General features: G+C 37.1%; 1 protein-coding gene across 1 annotated transcript; it reads right to left on the bottom strand.

Annotated features, from left to right (window-relative positions):
- Window positions 1–3153: 3153 nt before the first annotated feature.
- On the bottom strand, window positions 3154–4644 carry chrm1b (cholinergic receptor, muscarinic 1b). Its single transcript, XM_016286871.1, has one exon. It carries the CDS (start codon window positions 4642–4644, stop codon window positions 3154–3156), a length of 1491 nt encoding a protein of 496 aa, XP_016142357.1.
- Between the last annotated feature and the right edge of the window lie 4724 nt (window positions 4645–9368).

Here is a 9368-nt window from a genome sequence, read left to right as displayed (position 1 = left end):
TATATATATATATATATATATATATACACCTTGCTACGTGTACTGCGTTAGGCTAACCGAGACTTGTCATTTGCACTTATATATTGTTGCTCTTTTGTTAGTTTTGATTGCTTTTATTGTCCTCATTTGTAAGTCGCTTTGGATAAAAGCGTCTGCTAAATGACTAAATATAAATGTAAACCCCTCCCTTCTATAAGCCTACTCTGCTCTGATTGGTCAGCTGGCCAAGCCTGTTGTGATTGACACAAAGAGGAGTGCTTGAGCAAGTTAGCGAGTGCTACCATCTGTATTGCCAAGTCCGCGGTTGTTTTTGATGTCGCGGGTTGTAGCGACCCCAATAACTCACATTTAGGCACTGGAATGCGAATTTACCAGGGGAACCCCGACTTAAAGCGTATATTTTACACCCCAGAACGCGATTTTTAAAGGGGGACCACCCTCGAAACACGATTGGGCTAGTTTTGAGTAGCAATTATGCGGGTTTTTTTGTGACAACCTGGCAACCCTAGCATGCACCTTTACATAAAACAATAATATAGTGCTCCAATCAGTTCTTAAAATAATGACAAAAACATTTTGTTTAACACTTGTGCAAGCGAATCGTGCCCACAGCTAAAGTTTAGCTGCTAAACTGTAATCACTTAACAAAACAATAATGGTGGATATGTTAGCCGAGTGCTAACGTGACTAACTGATGAAACAATACAGTTTGAAAACCAAAAATATGTCTACTGTAATGTCTGAAGAACGACAGACAAAAGATGCTCCGTGTCTTAACCTTTAATTATAATGCAGAACAACTGTATCACATGCGCACCAGCCTCTTCTCTACCGGGTCTTTTACTCCCTGCATTAACCCTATAACTTACCCACTGTAACCCTATTACCCAGTGACGTAGATCGGTAACAGGCAGAAGATTCGAAAATGACTTAAGGCGATTCTGAGTCGACTCTTTCTTTTGAGAGACAATATCTTTATTTATCATGCACTTTTTTTGATTAACAACTTTGCAGACTGTTTACATTGAAGGATCGCTATCTTACAAACTGCAAAAGAAATATTTTTCGAAAGCCCATATGACCTGCTCTTTAAACAACAGCGTTACAGTTTTTCTGGGGGGAAAAAATCAGCAATACCCAGAAACCACCACTGAGGAATAGAGATGTCAGAATGACTGTGAGCGCCACATGGCTGGTTAGCCAGTAAATCTATTTTAGTACAGCTTAACCGAGAGACTGATTTTAATCCTTTTTGGCATCAGATGTGTGCCATTTAACTTTAATTTTTAAGAAAACTGGAAATATTGTCATCCTTTAAAGTGATAATTCACACAAAAATGAAATTCTGTCATTTACTCACAAACCGGTAAAACTTTCACCTGTGGAACAGGAAATGTCTTGTCTTGGTCACCATTTACTCCCATTGTATGGGAAGAAAAATGTTTGGTTCCCAACATTCTTCAAAATATCTTCTTTAGCGTTCTACAGAAGAAAGTAAGTAATTCGGGTTTTGAATGGCATGCGGGTGAGTAAATGGTGACAGAATTTTCATTTTTTTGCCTGAGCTGTCCCTTTAATTAGGGATTGAATTATGGTAGTGAAGACAGAGAGCTTTGCGAGCAAGGTTGTTCAAGTGACCCAGTGCTAAATCCAATACAACACAGATGTGAAGTGTGGTATTTGCTAAATTTTCCAATGCTTAGTTTGACTTCCTAGAGCAAGCTGAGGCAGATATACAGCCTGCTTCAAATCTTCCCCTATTTTCCTGTCTTCTATTGCCATTTACCTCCGCAATCCAGCCAAACTTCCTTTGTTTAAAGAATAAATCTGGAGCACTGCATGCAGTTGGCTCTTTTAACCTTGTTCTTTGTAAATGTATACTGAATGAAGAAATGAATTGACCTGAGATGAGTTCTGTGTACTCTTGTAAGTCTTCAGTTTCTAAATAACTGCAGACCTCCATAAACGTTTAGGCTTGTTTCAGATACTGATACATTAATTATTGCTCATGGCATTCATAACATGTACAGGATCTTATCAATGTTTTATTTTTCATTCTCAGTTTAGTTACTGCATGTTTACCTTACATGGTCATTTATACATAACACATAACATTTAGCTTACACTCACTCTGTTGTACTCTCACAGTACCAGCATAGTAAAGGATTATGGGAAATTTGATAATTTAGCTTTATGGTATCAGCCAACTAACTATTATTAAAACAATTAGTAAATATAACAGTTTTTCCTGAATCTTTCTTAAAACTGCACTGTTTATCTAGAGAGAAAGTGGCCATTTATTTTACTTTTTTTTTTTTTTTGCTGTATGGTACACTTGTTTTTCCCAAGAAAAATAAAACTCACAGACCATATATGTTGTGTTCATCACTTCTTGTTAACTTGTGCTGTGTACATTTACATTCAGTGGGTATATCCCCTTTTTAATTTACTGAAATTAGGAGTGTCCATAGATTAAATTACACAACTAAAATAATAAGAATTAAAATTAAATTAAAATTTCAGACATTGGGGGGTGAATTAAGAAATATCTTGATGTTTGGTTTGAGCTTATTTTAAAACTTTTTAAGTCATCTTCAGGTCCTTGTGGGCCCCCAGTCCCTTGGTTGAGAACCACTACTCTAAACATGTATTTCTGCTATTTACAAAATTGATATTCCTTGCAATTTGGAAAGTACTATTGAATAAGCACGTTTAAAGTGGCATCAGAAGAATTTTTCAATATTATTGTTGTCAAGTGGCTGCTAAATGTTTTCCTGTACTCATTGGGTCTATACATAAGGCAATTTCAAATAACAATAATTTCAGATAATACAATAAATTTTTACTTTTGTTGGATCTGAACAAAGTACTACTTCAGCTTTTGATGTAGCCAAAGACATCGAGACCAAAAGGCGAAGTAACTTCTCATCAGTGTCTGACAAGATTCAGAATCAAACGGTTTTGCGCAGTGTAATGTGTAAAAGCAGAGGCACACACAAATGTAGTCATACAAATATAGAAGTAAATGCTGATTAAGTCATATTAAGAGTTAAAACAAACACTGTTGTTCCCTAGGAAAAAAGTGTCTGCCAACTGAAGCACTGTATCTGGATCACTGAGCAATTAAAAGCACCCATGCTGCAGAATGACAAATCATAAAGATGTCATGTTACTACAAGGTGTATTTTGCCTCACAGAGACATGGCGATTCAAGCTGTTTGTGTCCCATTTTCGTTTATCTCCACGGCGGCAAAGTAGCAGTGCCTTGAAGGTGACCCGGAAAGACTCATTGCAGAGGGCGTAGCACATGGGGTTGACGGTGCTGTTTACGTAACACAGCCAGTATCCCAGCTGCCAGAGCTTTTCAGGTACACAGTATGAAATGGAAGCCAAAACCATGATGTTGTATGGTGTCCACGTGAGGATGAAAGCCAACAAGATAGCACTTAGTGTCCGAGCTGCTTTTTTCTCTTTAATGATCATATTGATGCGATGTTTAACTCTGAGCTGGTGGCAAATGCTGTGGTCTGAATTTTGGGGTGGTTTTAAGTGGGACTGTCTGGTGGGACGCTGAGCTGATGAGAACTCGTGCACACCCTTGGTATCATCTGATCTACTTTGGAGATCCTTCAACTCGATCGCAGTTGGATTGGATGAAGGTGCTCTTGCCTTGATGTTCTGCTCATGTTCCTCGTCTGTTGAAGAGGACATGGCGCTATCATCCTCATCTTCAATGTTCCAGCTACTGTTGCTGTAAGACTCCTTGTAACTCTCATGAGCTGACTTCTGCAAAATTGCTGCCATTTTGTTTCTTGTTGAATTGAAACAACCAACTGACTTTCCCTTGGCTGTGCCTGGTCCCTTTCTGGAATTTGTTTCCTTTGAGCAACTAAGGTTGCTCTTGGTACTGGTTTGGTGCACTGATTGCTTGTCCAACCCATGCAGAAGATCTCTAGTGTTTCTCACAGATCCAACAAAACCAGCAAGTCCTTTTGCCCTGTTCTCGATTTCCCAATAAATTCGCCAGTACAGAATAATCATGATAGTGATGGGTAGGTAGAAAGCAGCGATTGCAGTACCATATGTAAGCGGAGGAACCTTCAAGAACGGGATAGAACAGGCCTGGGCTTCAGTCCCAGATTGTCGTCCCACCACATGAGGCCAAAACAAGATAGCGGGTCCCCATAGCACAAATGATACCACCCATGCGAGAGCGATCAATGCAGCTGCTGTCTTCGGAGTTCGCTTTGTTCGATAAGTCAGCGGTCGTGTGACTGAGAAGTATCTGTCAAAGCTTATGACCAGCAGGTTCATTACTGAGGCGTTGCTCGCTACATAGTCAAGTGTCAACCACAGATCACAAGCTAGATGTCCCAGTGTCCAGCGGCCCATGATTATGTATGCAGTATATAGGTTCATTGACACCGTACCCAAGATCAGGTCTGCCACCGCCAGACTCAGAAGATAGTAGTTACTGATGGTCTGTAGCTGACTGTTGACTCGGATGGAGATGAGCACCAAGGAGTTTCCCAGTATGGTAATAAGAGAAAGAGGCCCAGTCACAAGCACAATCAGAACCACCTCCCATTCCTGATGAGGATTCGTGGTAAGGTTTGCTGCTTGTGAGATGCAAGTGTGGTTCATGTTCCCAGGGGAGACACAACATCAGATCCTTGAAGGGCCAAATGCATTCTTCAGGGCAAAACCAGAAAGTGTCTCTTGCATTACTGATTATGAACACTAGGGGTGCTCTGTGGCTCTGTATTCAGATAAGAAAGACAGGAAGGCAAGTTTAAAAATGTTTTAAGCACCTTCAGTAAATTACTTTCTCAGGCCTTTTGAGATGATGACTGTTTGATAGCACTATAATTTTAATTGGTTACTCAGACCTCTTCTTATATGTAATTAATAACCAGTTTTACTCTTTACCAGTGAGCTTTCTAGTAATAGAAAAAAAACTTTCCATTATACTTTATACTATATTTCTATTATATACTTATATAATTTATTCCTGTGATGCAAATCTGAATTTTTATCAGCCATTACTGTAGTCTTCATTGTCACATGACAATTTATTATCAATTTTGGGAACAGAAAAAAAAAATTACTGACCCCAAACCTTTGAATGGTAGAGTATTTACAAAAGATGTGTATTTTAAATGAATGCTTTTTTTTTATTAATTTTTTTTTCTTTATTCATCAAAAACCTGAAAATAGTATCACAGGTTAAAAAAAAAATATTCAGCAGCACAACTGTTTCCAACATTTATACTAAATCAGCATAATAGAATGATTTCTGAAGGATCATGAGACACTGAAGATTGGTGTAAATGCTGATGAAAATTCAGCTTTGCATCACAGGAATAAGTTATATTTTAAAGTATACTAAAACAGAAAACCTTTACTTTAGATTGCAATAATATTTCACAATGTTACTGTTTTTTCTGCATTTTGTGATTAAAGAAATGCAGCCTTGATGAGCATAAGAAACTTCTTTAAAACATTTAAAATCTTACTGATCCCAAATTTTTGAACAGCAATGTATGTGGTATGGCTTATGAGATAGGATGTATTTTAATAGCAGAAATAACTTTGATAATATTCAGACATTTTCAGAACATAATGTTTCTGCCTCATGTTTACATGGACAATGTAATGATACTGAGTATATCTGAATTTAAACTAAATGGATAATTCTAGTTAAAATAATTGTATTGTGAAAATATAATATTTCAGTCTTTACATTTATTTGTTTTCAGTTGTTTCTAAAACATTTTTAAAATAGTTGTTTGTCATGTTCATTGACACTATGCAGAGATTGTTTGCTTTTTTATTTTTTTGCTTTTGCGGTTTAAAATGTTTATTAGGACTTACGAAGATTCAGGCAGTTTCATGGTGCGTGGTCAATTTGTGTATAAATTTCCAGGTTTAATGTGAATGTGCACCATTAACACAGAAGTACAATTCATCCATTTCTTTTTGGATTCTCTAATCATCTTTTTATAGTTATATTATAGACAATTTGCCGGGTGCATGACTTTCCTGTAGATGCAAATACTTTTATTAGAAAATGCTGATTTACAGGCTATATGACCTGAGTACCTGAGTTTAACCTGAAAATCTCTAGAAAGTCTTAATATAATTCAATTTTAAATAGCAGTGGCCATGAAATAACAATATAAGTAGTTGACAACATCATTAACATACCGAGTGTATTAATAAATGGACACTTACCTTTTTGGTAACCTGCCGTTACCTTTAAATTGTACATTTGAGGTCATAAGATGTATATTTATCCGATTTTTCCATGTGTCCACTGTAGGATGATGCATGATTATCCCTGATTCCACTGGGAATACTTTGATCAATCCCAGTACTCAAACAACAGCTACTTCCATGGTTGTGTTTGACTTGTAGGAAATTCTTGTAATAGAAAATAGTTGTAGTAGTTCATCATAACATGGTAGCCCACTGGCTCCTCCACCTCGTCTGGCAAGAGGTGACAATGTGTGCTCTTCTGGCTAGAGGACCTGAGCTGCAGCAGTGGAAATAGGCGACTGTAATAATATGTGTAAATACTGAATGAGAGGCTGCCAACTGTTCATTCTCAAAGCCCCGGTGACAGTGTGCAGACACCTCTCTTCATGTTTACCTCAAAGGAGCTCTGAACGCTGATGGGCTGGCGACCATTCACCCTCATTTATAATAAACAAGAATATGGTGTATTACAACAATTGTGAGCCACACTGTTTTTCTCTCTCTATTTATGCATTATACTTAATGTACAAATAACCTGGGATTCCTCTCAGTGATGGGTTAATACATGTACACCTTCCGTGAGAGTTTGTGAGGTAGCTGTACAATACACAAACAGATTTAAAGAGAAACAGCATAACCCAATAATGATACAATTCTTTATTTCAACAGTCTAGAATGGTTTAATTCAGAGACATTTGATCAGTCAGTAAGTCGTGTAGTCATTTGAAGATGCGTTTTGTTTCATTTATGTAGTTTAAGACATTTGGTTTTGTGAGTTTTTGATATAAATCTGTACTCATTTGGACAGAATTGTGACGTAAACTGATAATACAGCTGAGAGGAAAGTAGTGCATTAAACCTGTTCATTGTATGCTTAGCAAACAGTCTATCAGCTTGTTTTATATGTAAAACAAATGTGCAATTCACAGTTTTTCATTTTCACAATTTTTAATTTCCTCTGTTATCGTTTAACGTGACACTCTAGACTACATAGATTAATATTGTTTGCCTTTATAGACACATTACAGAATACACCTTTGTAGTTAATAAGTAATCACCTCTCTTTCTCACGCCAACTCACTTCTGCTGTGCTGTTGTAGCAGAATACAAACACATGAACAGCTCGTTTATTAATTAGAGGAGAGTGAGGTAAGATTTGCCACTTTAATTAAGGTGCCCTAGGACGGGAGAAATGAGGGATAAAACCAATGTACCCAATTATATATTGCTACACTGAAATTCTAAGGAAGCATTTATATCATTAAGCCATCTGTTGTAAACCAAGTAACACTTCTTTTTATTGTTTTTTTTTTAAGATATTCTTTCCATCAACAAACATGGGAAAAATTCAATCCCATTTCCTTAATATTGAGAACCGGTATCTGTTCACCATTCCAACCAAAAATGAGAATGACGTGTTACTTCCTCCTTGCAGTTTCCTGGTCATGTAATGGTCAGATTTTTTCATATGTTTGTGGAACATAAAAAAAGAATTCGTCATTTCATTGAAAGAAGAGATTTCACTTGCCAAGGGCACCCTTGTTTTTCCCCCCAAGCTATCGGGTCCATTGCCCTAAAATTCTCAATCAAGCCAATGTAATGGTACTTCACACAACTGGTCATAAAGATCCTTAGGACCAAGTCACCAACTAATTTTTTTTCTTCCTTATTCTTTAATTGTGACGTATATGAAAAAAATATCATATATATGAGAGAATGATAATGCTGAAAGCTGAACCACCATCTCTTGAGAATCTGTCTCCCATTTTGGGAAAAGGTGCCTGTATAAGTAATTAGTTTAATCTTAAGCCAAATCATATGTTTGTTGATATTTTATTTTATGTTGTTATTATGATGTTCATTATTTTACCTTACTCTTATATGGAAGGAACAAAAAGTTTTTAGCAAATCCCATCTACTTCTTTTAATCACATAACGGTATATAATGGGCTCCTACAATGAATATCGGGTCACTTAGAAACTATGTGCACTGTTATACACGTTAAACACTGGTTCATCTTATCTCACTCTCCCCTATGCATTAATGAAAGTTTTCTTTTGACTATTTTTTAAAGAATATGTATTTCCAATCAAGACTATTAGTTGTTAACAGATGCCTTATTGTAGTCTGGGTAAACAACAGTATGTTTCTGTTGCTGAGTGAAGATGGACGTGAAAGTCCACATGAACATTACAAGGAAGAGATGGGAGCAAAAGGGAAAGAAGTGAGAAATGTAAATAAACGTATGCTTATGTCTGTGTTTTGTCTGTTAAAAGAGGCTTGACAGTTGTGAGGCTGGTCACGCAAACCCTAAGGTACAAATTTTACAGTGTTTCCTTTAGTTTTTAATAGGTTGTCACTTGTACAGTGCCCATTGCAGGAGTGAGAAAAACTGTTTAGGAGCGGTAGATGGATGTCTTGATATAGGCAGGCACTGCTGTATGTTTGATCAAATGTGCTGGTGTTAGTATGTTCCCCAGAATCTGCTATTTCAATAAATAATGATCAGTTAAGGAAAAGTTTGAACAGTATGCGTCCTAGTCTTTAGACTGGTCAGCACCTGACCAGTTAATTCTAGCACTTACCTGTTCTGTTCTATTTGGTTTTTTTCTAATTTATAAAAAAAAAAAAAAACTTCCAAGACTTGTCACAGCACTTGTATTCTGTTGCTCTCTTGTTGGTCTGATTGCTTCTATTGTAAGTCTCTTTGGATAAAAGCTCCTGCTAAATGATTAAATGTAAATGTAGCCTAAATGTTCTGATCCATGCATACAGAAACTACAAGCCAAGCAGCAAGCCACAAATCTTTGTGTGTGTGTGTTCTGGGAAGCTCAAATGAATAGTCAGCAAAGTTTTCTGTAGTAGGCCATATTCACTGCAGTGCAGGGCGGTATGGCTGTCTTAGGGAGGCGTCATGAACCAGAGTATTTTATTGTACTGTAGTACATCATTGAAACGCTGTCCTGCATAGTTCATTCACAGACACCAGGGGGCGCCAGACTGTTTCTCAACACACACACACACACACACACACACACACACACACAAATGACTCTTTTGATAGTTTTGCTTGATATGTATATACTACAGTTATCAGTGCAGTAGACCA

This window comes from Sinocyclocheilus grahami, unplaced genomic scaffold (genome assembly GCF_001515645.1).
Source record: "Sinocyclocheilus grahami isolate Dianchi unplaced genomic scaffold, SAMN03320097.WGS_v1.1 scaffold215.1, whole genome shotgun sequence".
Lineage (NCBI taxonomy): Eukaryota > Metazoa > Chordata > Actinopteri > Cypriniformes > Cyprinidae > Sinocyclocheilus > Sinocyclocheilus grahami.
The sequence above is the reverse complement of the archived record's forward strand: the minus strand, read 5'-3'. Positions and strand labels throughout refer to the sequence as shown.